The sequence below is a fragment of the Anastrepha obliqua genome, chromosome 3 (genome assembly GCF_027943255.1).
Source record: "Anastrepha obliqua isolate idAnaObli1 chromosome 3, idAnaObli1_1.0, whole genome shotgun sequence".
Lineage (NCBI taxonomy): Eukaryota > Metazoa > Arthropoda > Insecta > Diptera > Tephritidae > Anastrepha > Anastrepha obliqua.
This window is the reverse complement of record NC_072894.1, coordinates 98181715-98207678: the sequence shown is the minus strand read 5'-3', so window position 1 is coordinate 98207678 and position 25964 is coordinate 98181715. Positions and strand designations below refer to the sequence as shown.

General features: G+C 36.5%; 1 protein-coding gene across 1 annotated transcript; it reads right to left on the bottom strand.

The window, feature by feature from the left end:
- Positions 1-22411: 22411 nt before the first annotated feature.
- LOC129241656 (tigger transposable element-derived protein 6-like) lies at positions 22412-24452 on the bottom strand. Its single transcript, XM_054878103.1, has 2 exons — positions 24323-24452; positions 22412-22971 (listed from the first exon to the last, which is right to left on the bottom strand). The coding sequence occupies exons 1-2, from the start codon at positions 24450-24452 to the stop codon at positions 22412-22414; spliced, it is 690 nt and encodes a 229-aa protein (XP_054734078.1).
- Positions 24453-25964: the final 1512 nt, after the last annotated feature.

Here is a 25964-nt window from a genome sequence, read left to right as displayed (position 1 = left end):
CTGTAGAAGCTCTTTGGATCCCACCGCTGTTCTTGCGTAGCGAACGCTCAGTTAAGGCGAGGCCCATATTTCCAGGAACTTATTACAGGTAGTTAAAGGAATCGCAATTCTCTCATTTCAAGGACTGAGAAACATCCTCACGGCTCCCTTGTCAATCTTGATCATTTGGTCAACAGTTATCTGCAATGTTCCTGATACCCCAATTTTTTAAAATTCGAATGTGGTCGAAAGGGAAGCCAGACATTCCCTGACCACTCTTGAGGGCACCATCAACGAGCACAGGTCCCTAATTTTGCTTAGCTGTCTGTGTAAATATTAGCTTCACTGACGAACGATACATAGGTGAACAGCCAGTCTAGCTGCTTCTTTGATTGCGGCTACCGCCGCTTTTAGCACCCTGTAGTGGTTCGGTAACCTGAACTGGGCCTTGATGTTGAGCTTCTCACAGAAAACTTTGGCCCATCCATAAACAAATTCATCACTCCTGGTCATTATTGAGCAAATATGAATGGAGAATGAATCGGGGGCCTAATGCAAGCTCCGTTGTGCAATCCAGGTACGAACTCAATCGTGGTATAAAGCCTATCTCATCCACCTGTTTGTTTTCCCTCTCTGTTTCTGTGCAGTCCACACACAAAGTTTTTTGGTGCTTTCACCACTGAGAGATTTGTTCTCAGTGAAATCCGAACTGCTTTGTGGTTGTGGCACTTTCATTGGCCTCAGATCTATCCTTGTCTCTTTCAGAGCTTCGCTGGAGTATCCTTTTTTTGAAAGGGATTTCCCATGAAGAAACAGAACTCTTCTGCTAGTCTTTTCTTTCCAAAACCGAATATCTTTTGTCTACCCAGTAACCAGAGACAATCTGTAGCTGCACAGTCTGTCGTAGCGCGACACCAAGGCGCATTCAGTAAAGATGGTGGCACTAGACCAACAACAATATTTTGTACGTTTGATTGTCGAAGAAAAGTATTGACAAAGTAGAAAACAAAGAATGAATTCGTCTTGTTTCATTCGGGGCTGACAGCCACTTGGAGACGGCGAAAGAAACAAAATAAATCAGCTGATTTACCGATACCATATTTCTTTAATAGATTCGCCTTGGACGACACCGAGTAATACAAACAGATAGAAAATACTCCAAAATTCATTGACAGAACTTCAGTGACTTAATCAGAGAGCAGGTTCAGGAATCTCAAAGTTCACTTACATAAAAATAGCTGGTGTGAAAGTTGGGAAGTTTATTTCATTGACCATCCAGTTTTCACAAACTCATTGGACAAAACTTTTCCTTTGAGAGAATCATTATTGTCCATATATTTTATTTCTTTTTATATATTTTTTTAACTAACAGCTTAGATGGCCTATTGCTACTTTTCGGCTTTTCGTCATCGTTTTTCCTATCATCACAAAAATTGCTAACATATTCCGGTACACTTGTTGGGCGGGCAGGTAAAAGCGGTTCCGATTGCGGTCATATACTCATGCATCATGTGGCATACCACACACTTGTAGCGGAAAGTGTTGTAAGGCATAGATTTGCCTGAAGGTGTTGCGCGCAATTATTTATTTCTTGTTTGCATTTCATGCTGGTATGGCAACACTTGTTATTGCTGTTATTGTTGCTTTTGTTGATATTGTCACCATCGTTGTGAAAAATCGCGTGGGCTATAAATTGTTAAATGATATCGTTGCGACTTTTCGCACTGATGCAACTGTTTTTGTTGTTAATTTTACTGCCAGCTGTTCACTCACTCAGTGCCGCCCCGTTGTGCGAATTGTCGCAACGCACCTTCAACAACGACGTAGCTGTGACTGTTGACAGGATTGTTGCTGGCTGATAGTACCCCCCACCGGCAAGAACGCGTGCGAGCGTACATTGCTTTATGTTGACAAATGCAATGGCAGACACATACAGACACATAGTACACATATATTTTTTTTTATTTCTGATCGCCGTAGATATTTCACTTTAAAAAATTTCGTACCAAAATTTTCAACATTAAATAAATATCAAAATTGGTTAATTTTTTCCAAACTTTTTTCAGCTCAATTGTTACTAAACAGATAAATAAATTTCCAAAAAAATTTACTTCTTACAGTAAAAATAAAAACTTTTGCAGGAAAATTTCCGCCAATTCTGGAAATACTTGACATTGAATCGCTCAAATATTTGTAATAATTAATTTGATTATCTATGAACCACCCTAATGCGTACAAATAATACTTTTATTAGTATCCACTTCAGCACTTATCTTAAGCAAACGTGTTGAAACCTGTGTCTAAGCATATCGCTTGTGCGCTCACCTATTGCGCACAGGAGCAACAGATTCAGCGAAACAACGGTCAGCTAGGGGCACTAATGGAGTATGAGGGCGGATCAAATAGTCACTGAAGATTTTAATGGGGAACACATTTTGGAAAGAACATTATAGTTTTCGAAATAGTCGCCTTTGCGACTTATAACCGTTTTCCGGATTTTTTAAGCCAATCAAATAATGCGACTTCTTCAGGCTCTCAAAATTAGCGTTTGCTTCATTAATGACACAAAATTTCTTAACGCCTAGCCGTTTCTTCATATTTGGAAATAGGAATCAGTTTATTAGTGCTTAATTTAGTTCATGCGGAAAAAAATCGTAATTTAAGGAATTTGCCCAAAGGTGCGCTGTCCGCATTGGGAAATTTCTTCTTGGACAGATGTTGTAATTGTTGTTTCAGTCTTGCGGGAAATCCAGCAAGAACTTCAGGGTTTGATTGAAAAGTAATAAGCCTTATTTTTTTAAGCAGTTTTATTAAACCTTTTGGCTTATACAACTAATATTCTTCAAAATGGGAAGGCCCAACGATCATTTTCCCCCACCAGCCGATTCGGTTGATCGCTTGGCAGACGCTCCGCGCAGGAAGGCTCATTACTTTTCAATCAAACCCTGTATGCAGAAAATGCGCCAGTGTTTGTGATGTCATTTCCCAACAATCTTGGAAATGGATTTTTTGTTCTTCTTGTTGTTGTTGATGGATTCTTGTTGTTGTTGTTTTTGTAGCAGCAGCAGTTGTAGTAGTAGTTGTTGTTGTTTTTGGATTTTTGTTGTTGTTAGATTTGATATTATTGTTGTTATTTTTGTACTTGTTGTAATGACCGTTATTGTTGGTTTTACTATTGTTGCTGTTATTGTTGTAGTAGTGGTTGGTGGTGTTATTGCTGCCATTAGTATTGTTGCTATAATTACTATTATTGTTTTTGTTATTTTTGGTTTTTGTAGTGTTTGAATTTAATGATATTATTGTTTTAGTTTTTTTGTGCTGTTGTGGATGTTACTGTCGTTGCTTTTATTGTTGTTGTTGTAACAGTATAGACATCATATAAACAATGAAAATGGCCCCTCGCACATTCCAAAGCTGTAAATTTCACTAACAGACTCAAACTGAGTTTCTTTGGATTTGAGTCACTAGACAGTTAAATAAGACAGCGAGATACATATATACTTTAATCTTAGGCCCTCTATTCGTAATCTTTATCCAAACCATATTAGTTGGGTTGGTTCTAAATCGGCTTGCTGTAGCAAGTTTATTTCGTCGACTATTCCTTAATCTCCGGTACCTTTTTAATAAATCAGTAAACTGTTCATGATTACAAAAAAAAACAAATTAGTTTCAATATCGCCAAACACTCTCTTGAAGTTCTCAAGTGATTGCATTTTTTATTAGTTGTGAGTGGCCCCCATTTCAGAGAAAGGTCTTTCATATCCCAAATACTGAGGCAACACTGATGTTATTGCTCCATGTGGCAAACTCCTTTCAGTTCACGCACCTTCACTCATCGATCACTCACAATATCATCCCATTGGTTATATTGAACATTTCTGGTGCTTGAACCTTAAATAGGCGGTAAGAATGTTCCACGTTAACTTCACTGCTACAGTTGCACCAAAATTGGATCGCACCAGTAGTGGATGACTTCAACCGCTAGTGATGGAGCGCCACACCATTTTTCAATTGTTTGGTTTGAGGGATGGACTTTTTAGAACAAATAATTTTGTGTAATGGACGCATAAAGTTCACTTTCTTTTATTTTTAAGAAATTTATAGAAGGTAATTCTTTAAAAACTACTTAACTACTTAAAAACCATTTAGCAGATCAGCCAAAGAGTTGTGGTACCTTTCTTTGAAAGGCTCTTCTTGATAAACTAAATGCTTTATTTGAGAGGTTAATATTCTCAAGACCTTGTAAGTATAGGATAATATGCGAGTGAGTACATGACTGGCAACAAAATTCTTAGATTGTATCGAAATAAGTGAGAATCGTGAAATCCTAAGGCTAATCAGAAGATAGTGGCGAGTTGAATTTACTTCAAAATATGCGCGACAAGAAATGTATGCAATCATATAGTAATAATTTCGAAAAATAAGTAGCAAGTTATAAGTTAGCAAGTTTATGCCTGTTCATAATCCTGAAATGCATCAGTAGTAGTCACGTGACGAATTGATGCAATAAGCTAGAGTAATTCATTCGGATATCGAGGAAGTTTGGTTTTCAGCGAAATCCTTCCTATCCGGAATTCGTTAGCTTTAAGGCACGAAACTTAAAAATCGCTTTATCTGAAGGAAACCGTCATTTTTAGACCGATAATCCCTTTTATGGTTTCTTTCCTTGCTTCTGCTCAACTGATCAATAATGTTGATGAAAATTAATTCGTGAGCAATCCCTTGTTAAGCGATCCAAGTATTTAGCACATTGTGGTCGATTTTTCTGAAAATTGGTTGTTTGTTTGTTTGTAGTCTTGATTATAATGAGAAGTAAACTGACAAAATATTGAAAAACTATTTTATTTTATTTTCATTTTTTCTAAATTTTGTGAAAGTTTTATAATGGGATTCCCATAACTTTTTGAGTTATATTCAACTATGTACATCGAACCAGTGAAAAATCAGTGCTAACTAATGTTCTCGCGTTGGTTTGCAAATCGATCGAAGCGTCGCTACGTATGTACATCAGCAAGCAAATGCATTCAAACAGATTGGAGCTTTTGGTGAGAGTGAGGCAGCACCAAAGGCTCTGGAAAACGCAAAGTAAATCTCAAAAATTGTTTTAGTATGTAAGAAGAAGCTTAATTCTGTTGGAAGACAGAATAAGGTTGTACTCATATGGGTTCCAGGACACGGCGGTGTTCAATGGAATGAAATTGTCGTTGAATTAGCTAACTGTGGATAAGCCGTTACGCCACAGGAACCAGAGCCATTAATCGGAATCATGAATTGGATCAGTGTTTAGGTATGCAATTTATATAAAAAGCGGTCTTGAACGCTGCAGAGCTGCATAGTGTCTTGTGATAAGACCGAACAGAAAACTGTCGAACTTTCTGCTAAAACTTGGAAGAAAAGACGTTCAGTTGATGATCGGTATTTTTACAGGACACAACCCATAGGGCCAGTATATGACCACCAGTGGAATCATTGAGTGCCCGATTTGCCTGAAAATGTTCTTTGCGGGTGCACTGCATCTGCTAGAACTAGGCTGGATTCCGATATCAAACTCAAACTGGTTGATATTTTCAGATTTACCCAAGAATTTAGAAAATTATCACAGGTCTAAGTACCTATCCTATCTCTTTCTCTGATACTTTTCTCTACGACTATCTATCCTCTATCCAGAGCTCTAAATATTTATAATGGGTTTTTTAGCCTGAGTATTCTTAGAGCTACCAAATCTCTAGGTGCTTCTTGGCTCGACTTTTCCAAATTTCAATTTCAAGCAGTTGCATGGAACTTTTTCCTATCATTAATGAGAAATAAAAAAAATAGTAAGGACTGTTTTTTAAATATGAAAAAAAATATATTTCTCAAACATTTTAGATACAAAAATTAAAATTGTTTGCAAAAGTAATTCTTAAAAATGTTTATTTCATCCTAAAAAATTAAAACAAAAAAAACACTTTTATTGAAATTTAAAAAAGCACTGAAAATATTTTACTTAAAACTCTATCCCAATATTTTCCATGCTGAAATCAATGAATAAATCAATTTTAAAAAATAAATTTCAAAATAATTTTTTTTTTTAATTATTTTAGTTTACTTTTTATTATAATATACTCAAGCCAGCAACTATACCAATTTTAAGAAAAATTTGCGACAATGTCCAATAAACTTGAATCATCATCAACATTTAGCGTTACAACCCGGGGTGGGGTTTTATGCTGAAAACAGTGACCGACGTAAACGCAGTCCCCTGTCAGCTGTTACGATCAAACCAATGAGAACCCCATGTAAATGAAAAACTCCTTCCTTCCGTATCGTAGTATCGTAGATTTTATTTCACGATATTTAAAAATTCCCTGCCAGCTGATTGCTCTCTCACCACACAGTGTTGCCAAGCAGTACATTTCGAAATCATTTACAAAATAAACTTAGAAAAATTATAATTTTTATTAAAATAACTTAAAAGCACTGTTGAATAATTTTAATTATAGATAAATGAAATATTTGCATTTGTTGGTTTTTGGCTTTGGTTTATTATGTTATTGTAGTAAAACATTTCAAAAATACCGTGTTAAAATTTTAAGTCAATCCGAGCAAAACTTTTTAAGTTATAGAGCATAAAGCCGAGCCGCCTCAAACATCTGCCGAGACGCAGCAGTTGCGCGCGTAGTCCGTTACAAACTTTAAACGCGGTTTTCTCGAACCTTTTTTTTTAAAGTGCGTAGTCATTGGCATTTGAAAACTACTCAAACGATCCTTTTGAAATTTTGCACACATATTTAACATATAAAAAACCTCCCCCCAACATTTTTTTTTTCGCCATTTTTTTTTATAATAGGACTATGAATAAGTTCGTGCGGTTTTTTTTCGAAATTTGAAACTTTATTGACGTAAAATGGTTACAAATTTAATATTCAAAGTATTATCCATCGCTTACTACTACTTTTTCCCATCTTTCTGGCAATTCACGGATTCCCTTTGTGAAAAATTCGGTCGGTTTTGCCGCAATCCACGAATCGATCCATTTTTTGACTTCATCGTAATTACGCAAGTGCTGGTCAGCCAGGCCATGTTGCATCGATCGGAAGAGATAGTAATCGGATGGCGCAAGGTCTGGACTATACGGCGGGTGGGGTAGGACATCCCATTTGAGCGTTTCTAAGTATGTTTTGACCACTTGTGCAACATGTGGCCGAGCATTGTCATGTTGCAAAATAACTTTGTCGTGTCTATCGGCGTATTGCGGCCGTTTTTCTCGCAGTGCTCGGCTCAAACGCATCAATTGTCGTCGGTAGACATCCCCCGTAATCGTTTCATTCGGTTTCAGTAGCTCATAATACACAACACCCAGCTGGTCCCACCAGATATACAGCATAACCTTCAGGCCATGAATATTCTGCGCCGACGTCGATGTTGAAGCATGGCCAGGGTATCCATACGTTGCCCGACGTTTTGGATTGTCGTAATGGACCCACTTTTCATCGCCAGTCACAATTCGATGCAAAAAACCCTTTCTTTTGTGCCGTTGAAGCAGTTGTTCGCATGCCATAAAACGGCGTTCAACGTCTCTTGGCTTCAATTCATACGGCACCCAATGGCCTACCTTTCGGATCATTCCCATGGCTTTTAAACGTTTGGAAATGGTTGATTGATCAACTCCCAAAGTTTTTGCAACCTCTTCTTGCGTTTGAGCCGGATCTTGATCGAGCAATTCCTCCAATTCGGTATCCATGAACTTTGGCGGCGCACCCTCGCGTTCTTCGTCTTCCAAGCCAAAATCACCACTTTTAAAGCGTGCAAACCACTTCTGGCACGTTCGCTCAGCTAGAGCATGCTCACCATAAACTTCCACCAAGATACGATGACTTTCGGCTGCTTTTTTCTTCATATTAAAATAATGAAGAAGAATTCCCCGCAAAAACACATTATTTGGCACGAAATTCGACATTTTCAAGTGTGGTAAAAATATTGTTGTTTACGCTTCAAATAAAAAACTTATACTGACGTTTGTGCCTTACGACAGTAGCTCTCCAATGAATGTTTGGAAATGTGGATCGATGGAATAATAATCAAGTTACGCCATCTGTTGTAAAACCGCACGAACTTATTCATAGTCCTATTATTAAGGTGGTTTTACACCTACAAAATGGCGGCATTTTTTCGTCAAAAATCACTTTTTACTTCAAACGACTACCAAATGGCTGAAAATGAAAATAAATCGTCAAAATAAACGTTGGGGGGAAGTTTAACTCATACTTTAACTAAATTATTCGATTTTTTTTATTTTATCAAATATTCTTGAAATGTTACTTTATAATATGCAACAACTTTTAATAAACTGACTTGAACCGTTTCGCTACAATAAATTCATGAAAAAAGTGTTTTTTTTAGCGTTTATCCCTTACCCCGCCCTTAAACAATGAAAAATTTTAACTGATAACGCGGATGTATGAAAAAGTGTGTAAGCAAAAATATTAATGGTAACATTGTGTAGATACAACCAAACACATACACACAAAAACCGATGTATTGTTTAAATATGTAACTAAAAGAGCGCAGTTGTTCTCTACGGGATGAATTTTTGTGCTCGTTAGGGGCTGCGGTACGGGGCTACGTACGTCGGTCACTGTTTTCAGCATTAGTCTTCTCTACGGTATTCCACCAAGCCTCTCTGTTTGTAGATATTCCCAGTTGGTTACTATAAAAACTTATATCACTTGACATAAAATCGTTCTCTTCAAAAGATTATTGCTGGTCTTGAACTAGACCGCTATGATACACTTGCAACTAAATCGAATACTCTCACTGGCGTACGAAGGCAATATTTGCTAGTCGCCTGCAACAAGCCCAATTCCAGAGCTCAGCTAAATATCAAAATTAAAACAAAACGAAGCAATAAAAATTACAAGAAAATCGTAAAGAGCTACTAATTAAACATTCATCTATATATTTTTGGTTGTATGCTAAAAATTGAATGCAAAAAATAAGTTCAAAGAATTAGTCTCCGAACCTTATTAGCCAAATTATCATTTAATTTGGAACAATTGTTTAATTAAGCAATTATAACTAAGCCCATTTTCCTAGTGAAAAATCATGAACTGTATAAATCCCAACTAACACATTCAAACCTATCCATGCGCTACTCCTTCATGCACAAGTCACTGCCAAGCGATTAATTTGCCATTATGTAGGTATGTATGTACGTATGTATTGGTCACACAATCAGTTAGCTGTACTTGAACATAAAACTCAACCACAAATTGCTTGGCATGGCTTTTATTGCATACGGTGGCTCAATTACGAACCGAATTAATTTGTTAAGAATCTGAAAATTTCAAAAATTACCGGCAATTTCAATAAAAACAATCATGCAGGTCAAGTAGTAGACCAACTGCGCTGCAGACACTCATTCATACTCGCATGGCTTAGTAGACGGACAAACTTGTTGACTTGTGAGTTGTGAATTGTTGTCAGCAATTATTTGGGCAGTCAATTGTATGGAATTATTATGACCAAAATAAAGTTGCTGCGGACAGGCCACGAGTATAAGCAGATCTATAAAAATATTTTAGAGCACGCAAAAATGTTAGTAAATATGAGAATGAATGGGATGATGTGGACTAGCATGGAATGGAGTGAAATGAGATGGAACGGTAAAAAACTGGAACGGACAAAATTGCATGGAATTGGGAATGAGTGGAATTTGAAATGGCATATGAAATGCGGTGAAATAGACTTGAATGAAATGGAATGAATGAATAAAATTGAGCAACATAAGCTGAAATTGAATAAACTGGAATAGAAATAAAGAGAATGGAATTAACTGAAATGGAACGGTGCGCTATGGGATGTAAATAATCTCTTACTTTCCTAAGCTTAAGCCTGTAATTTTTAGTGCTTTTAGTAATAGATTATTCGAGTTTATCTCTTCCTCTTAGACATACACAACAAGGACGCGCAGCCTACATTTGTAACTGCTAGAAGGCAGGAGGTGATTAATCTCACCCTATCAAACACAAAACTTGGGTGGTCAATCAAGAACTGAAGAGTCCTTGCCGCAGATTCGTGCTCAGACCACAGGTACATTGAGTTTCAGAGCGACAAGGAGGCACAAATGCCATTGCCCTCTAGAAACGCAAGAAAAACACACTGACAGACGTTTATGCGGGCGTTGCGGGACCTTAACGTGGCGCCACCAAGACTTCCGAAAGAACAGGGCATTGAGGCGGCTGTTGAGAAGCTCAACGCTGCCTTAACTGAATGTTTTGAATCAACCTAACCAATTCGACCTCTCTTTGACCGCACTCCCGTTCCTTGGTGGCATCGATAGCTCCAGATGTTGAGGCGTGAGTCGAGAAAACTTCTAAACCGGGCCCTCAAGACTAATCTTGCTGAGGACTGGGAGCGATACCATGATGTTCAGAAAAACTACAAGAGGCTTATTCGGGAATCAGAAAGAGCCTCCTATAGGGAATTCTGCGGCGGTATTGAATCTCTGAGTGACACGGCGAAATTGGTTAGGATCCAACAGGATCCAAAAAGGGACCCAACTGCAAAACTGGGGCTACTTAGGAAATCTGATGGCTCCTTCACGGAGAGGCAAAGTGAGACAGCTTGCTGATAGAATCTTACTTTACAGGTAATCAGATAAACGTCGAACGGCAACAGCCCCTATTGATAGAGGCGGTTGTCAGAGCTGCTACACCTTCTCGGCATGACTGGTACGTTGCCAGATCTATGATGAATGAGGCCGCCATTCGATTTGCCATCAAATTTTTTTGGCGGCTTCAAACCGCCCGGACCAGATGGCATATATCCTGTCATGCTGAAGGAAGGCGCAGAGTCCGTGACAGGTTTGAGGTCTTTGGCACTTATGTGTTAAGAAGCGACCACCTTGGCTTCTTGGCCCCACATGATCTACTCAGATTTCCTCGGAGGCCAAGTAGATTTAAAGAAAATTAAAAAGGTAATCCGAGGGCAGTGAAATGGACTTAATTGTGTCTGAGTGCTGTACTTGATAGTTGTCCTGACCAAAAAAATAGACTTTTTACTGGTCTGTACGAAATTTTTATTTTCATAGACTAAATTTATATGAATAAACGCATGAATAAATAAGTGAAAAAAAGTAAATGAAATATAGTGCAATCGAGTAAGATAAAATGAACTAAGAACGCACAAAAACAAGACATAGCAGTTCTCGGTTCGTTCCTCTAACAAAATCCGGCTAAGAAATTTTAACTAATTTTCAAAACTAATTGAAACTAATTGAACTCCATTCAGAACCGGGATTACGGATTGATTTAAGAAAAATTGGTGGACCAGATTGGATTAGGATGTGGAAAAAGAGGTTAGGTTAGGTTAGGTTAGGTTAGGTTAGGTTAGGTTAGGTTAGGTTAGGTTAGGTTATCCAGGGTGCTTGTCTAAGACAAGACACTCGGTGGCCCTAAGTCCCATTGTTATACTTGCATTTTAAAAAGAGGTTACTCAGAACAAAATGAGCAGAACATGAATGAGCTGAAGTCGAGAGGAATGAAGTGGAAGGCACTGATATGGGATGAGATCGAATAGAAAGAAGCGGAGCAGAATAAAATGGAAGAAAAATAAGAGGAAAGTAATGAATTTTAATATAGTAATTCATTGCAGCCGAATCGGTTTGTTCGTGACTACTCTTCGAAAGGTCTTGGGCTCGAGTAGATGCGAATCAAAGGAGCAGAGTGAAATTAGGAAGAAATAAACGAGATATAGTAGAAAGTGCAGCTAAAAGAATGAAGTGGAAGGTTATAATGACAAGGTGATATGAGGAGTAAAATGAAAAGGAATGCAAGGAAATAGAATATTTGAAATATAAGTGAATGAGGAATAAAATAATGAAATTTATAGTGCTATATACATTTAGAATTTTCAAAAAAAAAATTTTTTTCTTAATGTATGCACATATATTTAAGAATACACACCGAAAATTTACTATCGTTCCGGTGAATATTTTCGAAGTTACACGCAAATTTGAAAAGACGTTTCAGAGTGTTTGAAAGCACAAGGCCGGAGCGGCAGCGCGTTTTTCTCAAAATGGTGTTTTCAGAGTCGTTGACCAACATTACTCGAAAACGGCTAAACCGATTAGTCTCAAATTTTAACACGAGCTTTTTAAATATATTAGGTGCGCAACTAAGTTCCCGCTGTTTGTCAATAGATGCCGCCAGCAGTGTGTGCTAGTCGATTCTAACATAATTTAAACGTCATACACCAATCTTAGACATTTGGTAACAAACTGCTTCGACATATTAGCAATTTTGTTTTGGTGTCATAGACTTTTGGTTTTGTGAAGATGTCTGATTTTGTGCCGAATAATCGTCATTTGCGGGAAGTGTTGATTTTCCTCTTTTATTCGAAAAAATGGCGGCTGAAGCGCATCGAGAGCTACAAAAAGTTTATAGAGATGCTGCTTTAAGTGAAACAACGTGCCGAGATTGGTTCCGTCGCTTCAAAGACGGTGATCTTAATGTTGACGACCGCCGCGTGAACGAAGGCCAAAAACCTTCGAAGACGCTGAATTGGAAGCATTGCTCAATGAGGATCCGTGTCAAACGCAAGAAGAGCTTGCTTCAGTATTAGAAGTTACCCGCACACTTTGGGAATGATTCAGGGACAGGGGACTATGAGCTAAAACGAAGGGATGTTGAAGTAGTTTTTTCGCCTGTAAACAGCTGCTCCAGTGGCAGAAAAGGAAGGGTGTTCTTCATCGCATCGTGACGGGTAATAAAAAATGGATTCATTATAGCAATCCAAAGAAAAGAAAGTCATGGGGACTGCCCGCTCATGCTTCTACGTCGTCGCCTCGGCCGAATATTCACGCTGCGAGGGTTATGCTATATATTTGGTGGGACCAAATTGGTGTTATTTATTATGAACTATTACAACCAAGCAAAACCATCACTGGAGATCGGTATCGACTTCAATTGATGCGATTGAGCAGAACACTGCGCGAGAAGCGGTCGCAATACGCGGAGAGACATGAAAAAGTGATTCTACAGCATGACAACCTCACGTTGCCAAAGCCGTTAAAACCTAGCTGGAAACACTGAAATGGAAAATCCTACCCCACCCGCCATATTCTTCAGATATTACGCCGTCCGATTATCATCTGTTCCGATCGATGGCACAAGGTCTAGCTAACAAGCAGTTCCATTCATATGAAGACAACAAAAAATGGCTTGGTCCATGAATAGCCTCAAAAGATGAACAGTGTCGGTATACGAGATCTACCAGAAAGATAGGAAAAAGTAGTAGCCAGTAACGAAATCTGTTTGGTTTTTCACTTTCAGAGGATCCAGTTCAGAGATATAAACGTCTATTTTGAGAGAAGCTCCCGGAGATCAGCTGTAGCTCTTTTCCAAAAAATATTTTTACTAATACTAACCTTTGAAATACAATTAAAAGATAACACAATATGTGTACGAACTTGCAGATCAGTAAATTTAAAAGTTTTCTCATAAAAAATTCGGCAAACTTCGCTTTTTTTAGCCTTCTAAACTTAAAATAATAATACATCGGCGGTTGCCGTTCTCGAATGGTGGTGCGCGACTATCACTCGGAAGGTATCGTATTCAAAAGCTACTGTGAAGCCTATGGAATGAAATACTATGTAATGGAAAAGGTTATTTCCAAAAGCGTTCGCCCTTGGGAGTAATTGCATACTCTTCGAGTGTATTTCTGTGAATAGAAAGCTCCGCGTAAAAAATAATTTTTCGTGTAGAAGAGAAAATGAAGAATGGCATGAGCGAATGGGCAAAGTAATAAATGAATGTGGCCAAAAATAAAACAGCTTAAAACAAAAATAAAAAAACCAACTGCAGGAATAACAACTCCATCCTGAAATTTTAGCTCGAGTGTGGGTAATTTTCAATAATACATGAAAATCGTCGTCTGGCCGCTTTTGCAGGCGTACAGCTGGCGGCAGCTGCAGCAACTTTGTCAGGAAGCAATTAACAGCGTAAAATGCTTGGTCAGTTCAGGAGTTTCGACTGTTCCACAAACACATAGCGAGTTAAACAATAAAATGCACTTACACACAGACATTCATGAAAATATTAAACTTAATAAACGGGTGTTCTAGCAAACTCTGTGTGGCCGCCGAAATATGGGTGCATGTATGTATGCATGAAAAAAAAATCATAAGCAATTCATCTCTTGCCACTTTGTAGTTGGATTATGATTTCTGTGTTGAATATTTGAAAATTATGGTCCACTTAGGGGCGGCCCCAAAAAAAGTAATCACGTCCGCTACAATAACCAACTAACCAACCAACCAAGAAAAGTTCCACACACATGTGCTACACATGCACACATACAAGTATACACCTCCTTCGGCGCCGCTACCGCCTTCCACAGCTATGCGCCAGCAGCCAGCACCAATCAAACAAACGATCCAAATTTACGTAACAAGCCGCTAATAACACAGCAGCATCAACAAACATACCTGCATACATGCATATGCACACAAACACACGCACATCGCATAGTAGGTATGTATGGTCACGCACACAAACAAACCGACTAGGCGACGCTCGCCCAACCAGCCAAACGATTTGGAGCGACAGTGGCGCATGCGCATTAGACATGCGAGCACTCTCAGCCAAAGTCACTAACGCAGGCAGTTGTTAGTCAGCTCGGTTGGCTCACTGGTTGTTTGGTTGGTTGGTTGGTTGAGAGGCGTACCAGCGGGCGGACAAGCGAAATACTGCACGAACGGACGTTTGGAATTGGTGAACAAATGGCTGGACGCCGTCGATAATTGATTGATTGCAGCCAGCCAGGCATTCAGCCAGCCATACTAACGTGCTTCAGACAGTCAAGCAGAATGGCAGGCAGCCAAGCCGTCAATAAGTTAGCTGGGAAGTTGGGCATTCTAGTAGGCTGCGGACCACGTCACACCGCCAGTCAACCGACCGACCGAACGACTGCAGCCAGGCAACCAAGCAGCCAGGCAGTCGGGCAGGCAGGAAATTGCTGGTTTCAACAGCCTCTCGAAAGTTGATTTCTCTGCATGCATATATACACGTGTGTGTGTGTGTGTGCGTGAAAGTGAATACATGCGTATTTTAATACAACCTAAAATGAGTTATGCTGGTACAATGAGGCACCTACTTGTATGTATGAGTGTATACTCGTGTGCAGGCAGATCGCCTCCTACTTGTTAGGTTGCATAAGTATGGGAATGCACGACATCCGTGATTATTAATGGCTCGAGCGAGGTAAACGTTTTATTAATAAAGACATGTGCGTATATGCAGTAACCTGGGCATACTTTTATACATATAAACAATTTCATGCATACAGAAATACATACATACACATACATATGTTTACATGCGGCGCATCGACGTTGAGATTGGCGTGGATTTTTATGAGTTTGGAATTCCTTAAATTGAGCGCTAATTGTAAATTTTAGTATTCAATTTTATGTGGCAAGTTGAGCTACATGCGATCAGCTGGGTTTTATTGGTATTTTTTATTTGTTTTCACATCAGCTCTGGGCGTATGTTCTTCAGCCGGGAACTGTTTCTTTTTTTTAAGTAAGTAAAGCTTTGCTATTTTCGAGCTCCAGATAATTGTGTGACCGTCAAAAACCACTAACTAAGAATAATAGAGCTTATGGGGTACTAAATCAGCCTGGAACTGCAAACTATTTGCGTTAACGAATGAAATTAGGGCATCATTATGTGACTCCGTACTATGCTCCGACTTTTCGCTCTATCCTCATACTTTCCGCCCTTTGCTCCAAGATTTGTGCAGAGAGATTTTTTTATAGCAGTTCTTTAGTTCTTCTTAAAATGTGATTCTCGCTTATTTTTCTAGGCTCATTCTCCAACGCAAGGTTAGTAAGAATAACTGTGTTCCATCTAATTGAGGAGATAGTTAGTCCAGCTGTCTGTAGGATGAAAGGAAATCATCGCAGTGTTAGCTGGACTACTTCCGTGGTGCTAAGATGTAAGTATTTTTAACTTTTCTTTGCGACGTCTGCTGATATAGAGGACTAGATATTAGTCATCAGGCACCACGAAAGTGATGTGCAACTTGATAGCTGATCCTACGAAAGGATACTTCTCACTATCAATCTCCTTGCTTCAACGTATGGAAGGTCCCAGGGGAAAGTAAGGGACAACAACCATTATCCGAAACTAATTGTCGCGAAACCACAGAACAGGTTCGGATTGATAATTGAACCCAACCATGCAGACCAACCCAAAAGTGAAAGGCCAATGATTACAGACTTTCAACATGGAGGGCGGAAGCAGTGATCCACGCAGGACTGTCATGCTAAGAATGAAGAAAAAGGTATTAGTTACCTAATGGATTTCATCAGCAGCATGAAGCGGTTAGCACAACCGTAATTCAGTCATCGTTCGGTTGCCATCATTTAATGCTGCCTGCCCGAGGCTGAACTATACCAAATCATATTGAATCACTCTCAAAAATGTTTGGAACCGTTACAACAAAAGCATACAAATATTTAGAATCCTCTTAGGCTAAAAAAGATTTATTGTCTTTATCGAATAGATCTATCTGTGGCATGTAACAGGCAGGAACTTTTTTTTGGTAACTTTCGTAGCAGTGAACCACAAAACTCCCCCTCGTTTGGAACCGCGCCCATTCTGGAAACACTTTCGCAATACTAAGTGTGACGTTCCATTTTCTACATTTCAACTATGGATTGACGGCTTCATGAGATCTATCCATAGAAGAAATGGGTCTGAGTTGGGCTTCTTCAGAGTAGCTAAGTGCTTTGTGAAAGAACCAAACAGGAAATTAGCTACCTTTCTACTAAAACTTAGTAGGAAGACCTGAAAGTGCTGGTGGGTTTAATCACAGGGTACAACGCCTGTGGTCAGCATATGGCTACCATGGGAATTATTGGGTGCCCAATGGAAAACGAAAACACTGCCGGTAAAACGAGAACACTGCAGAGCATTTTCTCTCTAGCTGTGCGACGTTTTCTAGAATCAGACTTAAGTTGTTGGGGTGCAATGTGTTTAGTATGATAAAGTTCATACTCTTCCTCTTCCGGATCTCTTAAGATTCATCAATGAATCCAAAAGATTAGCGGAAGATCGACATCTAACCAATTTTTCTGTCTTGTTAACCATACTGTATCTATCCTGTTCCTTCCACTGTAATCTATCCGGGAGTAGTACAATGGTCTTCTTGACTGAGTGCTTAGACTGGTCTAACTCTCCAGAAATCTAATATAATCTAATCTCCGTCGTCCTTAATATAAGATCTATGCTTGTGTGCCTGCGTCCAAGTCTAAGTCATCCGGAGCATATTTCCTGCGAGTTCACTGATGATTTCTTCCGTTTCCTCGCGCTTGGCATTTTGTCGATTACTTTTCTGGTAATTATATGGCCGACTGCATTTTATTGACGTTCCTGTTCCCAACGCGTGCATTGGAAGAAGGTGTGTTCAGCGTCATCTTGGGCTGCGTCCTCACCGTATATGCATGTAAGGTGTTCGCTTTTCCCCATTTTAGACAGGCATTTTTGAAAATACCCGTGCCCGAAAGAATTTGGACTGTACACAAATTTACTTCTCCAAAGTTCCTGCTGTACTTAATGTAGCGACATCTTTTATTAACCTACCCGTTCATCTGTTGCGTGTTTCTTTCCTCCAGTGGTCTTGCCATAGTTTTAGCACTTGGTCTTTTATTTCTTGCTCTGTAGGTTTGCTACCCCTTTCTTCCATTCTCTCGTTCTTTGATGAAAATAACTTCTTCCTTTTGAAACCTAGTTAGTCAATCGGTATTGAATGGTTTATCACTTGAACAGCTGGCTCTGTCATTCGTTGTGCCGATGTTAAGAGCCTGCATCAGTGCTTTACCTTTAGCGAATTTACCCACAGTTCAGCTTCGTGGTACATCGTAGTAGAAAGCATTATTTTTCGTTTATTTTGTCCACTGAGTAGGGATGCCATCTTAGCGACTTTTATTGTTGCGTGTTTTATATGGGCTCAGAAAGTTAGTCTAGGGTCCAGTCTAATACTTCGGTAATTTAAATCCTTTCTTGTGCTAATTTGCATGCTAACATCTATTGGGATTTCGTTCATGATTAGAAGTATTAACTTAGCTCTCTCTGTGCCTAAATTGATGACTCGTGAATCTAGCCACGTTTGTGTAAGTATCATGAATTGGTTAAGTTTTCTAAGAGCTTCTTTAAAGTTTCCTGCTGTACTGACTGCTGCGATATCGTCTGCGCATCCGATAAGAAAGGTCCCGATAGTACCTCTGTAGTACCTCTGATAGTACCTATATGGAACATCTTGTCATAACTAATGTTTTACAGCTCAGGACGGAGAAAATTGATTCTTGTGCCGCTCCGGATGTGACGTCTGCACATCGAAAGCCCTTTGGGGTTTGATGGACGCGTTTGCGGTCTCGTAAGTTATTCCTCATTATATTCCGTAGCCATAAAGACGAGTCTTATTATTTTCTGCAGCTTTGGGCTATTCGCTTACACTCAATTGGCTTGACAGCACTAACTAGGCCCTCCTGAGACAAGTTTGAGTGAGTGGAGCATTTATGGTGGCATTTTGATGCCAAAATTTCATGATAAGTACTCACTGAATAGAAAAAAGCGCAATTCCTCAACGTTAATCGATTTTTCATTAAAACTTAGTAGCAACTGCAATGAACATTAAATGACTAACCTTTTTTGGTAACACTCCGCCTCTGAAGAAAGTATTCATGTAATCACAACCCACACAGTTCTTATGAACATAACAACCAAAAGGGAAGAATATAAGAATATTTGAGTAATCATAAAAACTATGCATTTTTTGATTGACAAATTCTACGCTTGAGCGGCGCTGCTCAATAAAATCAAAGCACAAAAGGCCGCAACTGCCGCTTGCACTGCCACCGAACCAATGGACACCCACTCACTGGAATGACATGACAGCCGTATGCTTGTGTTATTGACGTTTGGCACAAATCTTAGGGCTCTGCTTTGACAGCGCAAAGTGAAGTTGTATTGCCCGCACCCCCCGGGGTTGTAGGGATAAAGATTGCGCTGTGTGGATACGAGATGACGGTGCATTCGAGTGCATTCATGTTACGCCCAATAAACTGTCAGCAAATGGCGGCATGTCACTTTGACTCAAATTCATATATTCGGGTCGAAGGAAGAAATCCCATTGTCATCGAACATGCGCCATGAGCAATTGAGCAAAAATAAAAATAAAATAAAAAATTAGGGTCTGTTGTATGTATGTATTTCTTTTAATCTTTCCACTTTTTGAAGCATTTCGTTCTTAATTTTCTGCCCACGAAAGCCCAACTGATTGAATCACCCGTTGTATTGAAACAACGGCTCTTAGTGGCAAACTTATCGTAACTGCAATAAATTTTCGCCAATGAACGGGAGCACGCGCAAGCGCAATAACATGTCGAAAGGTTGGTGCAGTGAATGTTGGTGCAGCGCGCAATTTGCTGACTGAGCTAGATTGGATGGCTGGTTGTTGGTTGGTTATTTGTAGCGGAAGAAGGTCAGCCAAAATTGTTGACACGCGCACTGGAGGACACGAAAGGCACGACGCGACAATTCGACGGTGTTAAAGGATTTGGAAGATAAACACGAATTTAAGCAAACATTTGAAGTGGAAATTAGACAATCGTTTTTCTATAGGAAATGAAGTATATTTAAGAAGAAGAAAATTTTTTTATTGCGCCGATAAAAAAAAAAAATAGTTTTAAATTTAAGTCTTGAATGTGGAATACAATCGCATATTTCAATGAAAATTGTAAAAAAATGTTCAAAAGCTAGAGTTCACTATCACCAACGTATTTTCGTTTTTTTTTTTTGGTGGGTGTGGTAGGGTTCAAAACGCCATGACCATCATCTACTGCGTATGGCCACTAAACCAATCTGTGCTCCTCTTCTGGGGAGGCTCCTTCCCAAGACTACTTTCTGCAATACTTCGGAAGTGCCCTGAAAGACGCCTGTGAAATGCACCAGTTCTATTCACCCACATCTGGATCCACTATGATTGTTGCCAGCTTCATGCTATAGGCTCGTCTTCTTATGTCTCTGTTTGTGGGGCTTCACTTGTTTGTACTGCGTCGAGCTTTAGCTTCGCCGTCCATCTACCACTCGATTCAGTGTCTCATTGGCTTTCCCACCGCTGCATGGTTTGGCAGCTCCGTTCCGCGGCGTTAATGGTGGCGCGTTTTTTCTGGAATCCTACGCATCCACTTGCTCCCGGGCCATAAGGTCGGTAGGTATCTCCCTGCTGATCACTAAAACTGGTGCGCCTGAGACAGTGCGGTAGGCTGAAGCAATTCTAAGTGCCGCTTTTCGCTGTACAGCCTGCAGTGCTTTACGTTTGGTTTTGTAGTTTAATAATAATTATTAATACAGATTGATCCCTCTATCACTGTTTATTATAAAATGAAACTTTTAAAAATTTAAATTAAAACTAAAATTCAAATATATTCAAAATTAATAAAAAAATTTCTATTCTAATTCAGAGTTAATTAAACATTACATTAATTTTAATATTAAAATTGGAATAATAACTCAAAATAAAATTTAATTTTAATTAAAACTAAAATTAAAATTAAAACTTAAAGTTAAAATTATAATTAAAAATAAAATTAAAATTAATTTCAAAATTAAAATTATCATTAAAATTAAAATTAACATTAAAATTAAAACAAAAATTAAAATTAATATTAAAATTAGTATGAAAAACAAAATAAAAATGAGAATTAAAATTTATTTTAAAACTAAAATTAAACTTAAAAATAAAATTAATATTAAAATTTAAATTATAACTAAAATTAAAATTAAAATTAAAATTAGAAATAAAATTAAATTTAAAATTAAAATTAAAACTGAAATTAAAATTATTATTAAAATTAAAATTAAAATTAGAAATAAAATTAAAATTAAAATTAGAAATAAAATTAAAATTAAAATTAGAAATAAAATTAAAATTAGAAATAATATTAAAATTAAAATTAAAACCAAAAATTAAAACTAAAATTAAAATTAAAATTAAAATTAAAATTAAAATTAAAATTAAAATTAAAATTAAAATTAAAATTAAAATTAAAATTAAAATTAAAATTAAAATTAAAATTAAAATTAAAATTAAAATTAAAAATAAAACTAAAACCAAAATTAAAATTACAATTAAAATTAAAATTAAAATTAGAAATAAAATTAAAATTAGAAATAAAATTAAAATGAAAATTAAAATTAAAACTGAAATTAAGATTAAAAATAAAATTAATATTAAAATTATTATATATATATATATATATACAGTGAAATTCCTTATAACCGGACATTCACCGTCGCAGCGTTTTTGTCCGGCTATGGGAGATGTCCGCTTATAAGGGATGAAGTCCCAAAATATATACCACACATATAAATTGTATTGTACATAGTTTATTTAAGAAATTTTTGGAAGTAAAGAATATTTGCATACTTTAGTATTACATATAATTACATGTAAATACATATATGTACATACATCGATTAAGTACATTGTACAAGTCTTTACATTTCAATACTAGTTTGATTGAAAAAAATCGGTAATGCTTGATTGCTTAAACATTGATTGCTTTAATTTAAAATGTTCATTTTCCAAGTGACTCTCGATATTTTTAATGTGCTGAAAAGCTACATAGTCATTTTTTGCAAATTGTTTCAAGCCCGCAACAAGTTTTAAAGCCTCATCATATGATGTTATAGGCTCACTTATTTCTTCTGAAAATTCATCTTCTGAATCACTTATGTCCATAGTATCATCTGTTGGTCAAATTGAATTTCTATATTGTTGTCCTCAGTGAAAACATTTTGATCCATTTGGAGAAAACCTTCCAAATCATTTGCCAAGTCTAGTCCTTCCTGAAGCCTAGTATAGATTGCCAGTGGAATATCATCTTCAGAATCAAAATCTGGAAGATCCTCATAAGTTTCCAAAAATCCTGCTTTACGGAAGCAATTTCGGACGGTTGTGGCTTCCACTTTATCCCAAGATGCTTGGATGAAATACACAGCTTCTAGTACATTAATCGATTTTGAAAGCTCTGAGGCTGAACTTGTATTGTCAATTTTAGATAGCAAGTGCTTTAAAACTAAGCTTCTATACAAAGTTTTAAAATTTTGGATTATACCTTGATCAAGGGGTTGGCTAACTACTGTTGTATTTGGCGGCAAGAAAATAATTTTTATGTTGGTTAAGTTTAATTCCTTTGGGTGAGAAGCCGCGTTATCTAAAAACAAGGTAATTTTTCGATTCTGGGCTTTCATTCTTCGATTGAACTGCTGCAGCCATTCACTCATTACTTCTCGAGTCATCCATGCTTTTTTATTAGACTTCCAATCCACTGGCAGTTTTGCGATTGGAACATGTTTAAAAGATCGAGGATTGGCTGCTTTACCTATAACCAAAAGCAGCTCTTTATCTCCAGCCATGTTAGCACAGAACAAAATTGTGAGTCTTTCCTTTGATAGTGTACCGCCCACGCATTTTTCGGATTTAAGAGCGAGGGTTTTGTCAGGTAAGGCACGAAAAAAAGCCCACTTTCGTCTGCATTGTAAAGGTCTTGAGGCTTGTAACCGGTCAACAGAGATAGCAGTTTTGTCCTAAACTGTTCGACACCATCCTGGTTTACATCTGCAGCTTCACCAGATACGCATTTGAAAGCAACATTATTCCTTATTCGCCATTTGTTTAACCATCCATCTGAAGCATTAAAATTAGGTACACCTAGTTTGCCTGCAATTTCCATTGCCTTTGCTTTCAAAATGGGACCACAAATCGGAATGTTTTGACTTCTAGCCTTAGCGAACCAATTAAAACACATCTTGTCTATTTCAGAGCTGCCTTCTTTAAGAAAGCTTCGCTTTTGATGAACATTAACTCCAGACTCCCATTTAGAACGATTTTTTTCTTTATTTTTATTGATTTCAGCAGCTTGTGTTTTGCCAATATTGAACCCCTAAAGTCATGCAATCCATGATTAATAACCTGGAGAAATACTGCGCTGAATGGAATATGGAAGTAAACCAAAATAAATCGGAGATGATGGTGTTTAGAAGAGGTGGACGACTTTCCCAGGCTGAAAAATGGTGGTACCAAGGTAAAGAAATTAAATTGGTGGCCGAATATAAATATCTTGGTGTCATTCTCACACCCAAAATGGCATTCGGCAAGCACTTAGAAGCCAGAAATACTTCAGTAAAAGCTAGTATTAATTGCACATGGAACGATTTTTTAGCGAAGCCATTCATTTCATTAAAATCAAAATGGAAGCTGTTCCAAGCGGTATGCAGAGCGATACAAACCTACGCAGCGCAAGTTTGGGGATATGCCTTATTCGATGAGGTAAATAAACTTCAACGCTACTTTATTAAAAGAATCCTCAAACTACCCGAGTTCACTCCAAATTATGCAATAACATTAGAAACTAATATAGAAGATAGCCACATGTATTCTTTAGAATTACACATGAAGTATATCTGGAAAACTATTTACAAATATAATTGCAACAGACTCCCACACAAACTAACGCAAGGCATCTTAAATAAAAATGTATTTTGGCTTAAACATCTGAACGACATGGGAATGGAGTTCGGTCTGAAGTTTGAAGAAAACATCACTTCTATAGACTGGCAAGATCGCTGTGTGCAACTTCTTACCGAAATGAGAGTAAAAGATATCAACATGGCAAGGCAAAAAGCACAGTCAAGCGAGAAGCGAATTTATAAACATTTAGACTACTCAAAAGGGGAATCATATATTAAAGAAGATATGCGGCTAGCTGATATTACGACAATTTTCAAAGCAAGATGTGGTTTACTGAAGCTAAATGCAACTACGTATGGAAATGCTCAGAAAATATGCACCCTCTGCAATTTAAACGAGGAAGAAAATATGCAGCACTTCTTAGGAAGATGTCCGGTACTGAAAGAGATCAGAATAAAATACCTAAACGCAGCGAAGCTAAATGAAGCAGAAGTAATAGATATACTTAATGGCCACAATTGGAAAATACTAACTTGCTTTATATACTCAGCCTTACGCTATAGAAATTTTCTTATTGCAGAGTTCAATTTTTGATTAATTTTTGAGTTGTGACAGACAACATTGTTATTGCCACAAATTTATTATTTCTTTCTTTATGTATTTATATGTATATTTAAACGAATTATTGTAAAAATTATTGTAATGTAAGATGAAATATTTATAAATAAATAAAGAAGAATTACTACTACTACTACTATTGAACCTTTCAAAGCAAAAGAAACGTGTACCTACCATTAAATTTTTGGGCTCACTATACTTTAGCTTTTTGCAATTCCACGTACTGATAATTTATCTTTTTCGAAAACATTAATAATTTCCATTTTTCCTTTAATAGAAAGTACCTTCTTTTTCGGCGCCATATTATTACGAACTTTGAACGCAACCGTTCGCATGCAACTGACTTAACAAGCTGAATGGAAAACTACTCTTAATTTAAAACACAAGGCTTGAATGTGTGCATACATGTTAAAAGGGGAATCACCTATTTCATTTTTATAATGAACAACAAAGCTTGCTTGTGATATTTTTGAATTTTGTCGGTTTATGAGAAATTTTTTTATGAAAATGGTTTGAAATACTTTGTCCGCGTCCGGTTATTAGAGTGTCCGTTTATTAGGATGATATTTGTATGAAAAAATGAATGAAAAACCTGTGTGCCCAAAAATTTGTCCGGTTATTGGAGCTGTCCGGTTATAAGGACTGTCCGTAATGGGGAATTTCACTGTATATATACATATATATATTATATATATGGCGCGTACACACTTTTTGGGTATTTGGCCGAGCTCCTCCTCCTATTTGTGGTGTGCGTCTTAATGTTGTTCCACAAATGGAGGAACCTACAGTTTCAAGCCGACTCCGAACGGCAGATATTTTTATGAGGAGCTTTTTTATGGCAGAAATACACTCGGTGTTTTGCCATTGCCTGCCGAGAGGCGACCGCTATTAGAAAAGACTTTTTCTTAATTTTGATCCTTTACCGAGATTTGAACCGACGTTCTTTCTCTGAATTCCGAATGGTAGTCGCGCACCAACCCATTCGGCTACGGCGGCCGCCAATTAAAATTATTATTCAAATTAAAATTAAAACTAAAATTAAAACTAAAATAAAATTAAAACTAAAATTAAAATTAAAATTAAAATTAAAATTAAAATTAAAATTAAAATTAAAATTAAAATTAAAATTAAAATTAAAATTAAAATTAAAATTAAAATTAAAATTAAAATTAAAATTAAAATTAAAATTAAAATTAAAATTAAAATTAAAATTAAAATTAAAATTAAAATTAAAATTAAAATTAAAATTAAAATTAAAATTAAAATTAAAATTAAAATTAAAATTAAAATTAAAATTAAAATTAAAATTAAAATTAAAATTAAAATTAAAATTAAAATTAAAATTAAAATTAAAATTAAAATTAAAATTAAAATTAAAATTAAAATTAAAATTAAAATTAAAATTAAAATTAAAATTAAAATTAAAATTAAAATTAAAATTAAAATTAAAATTAAAATTAAAATTAAAATTAAAATTAAAATTAAAATTAAAATTAAAATTAAAATTAAAATTAAAATTAAAATTAAAATTAAAATTAAAATTAAAATTAAAATTAAAATTAAAATTAAAATTAAAATTAGAAATAAAATTAAAATGAAAATTAAAATGAAAATTAAAATTAAAATTAAAATTAAAATTAAAATTAAAATTAAAATTAAAATTAAAATTAAAATTAAAATTAAAACTAAAACTAAAATTATAACTAAAACTAAAAGTAAAATTAAAATTATTATTAAAACTAAAATTAAAATTATTATTAAAACTAAAATTAAAATTATTATTATAATTAAAAGTAAAACTAAAATTAAAATTTTAAAAAGTTTATGGAAGTATTTTAATATTAAAA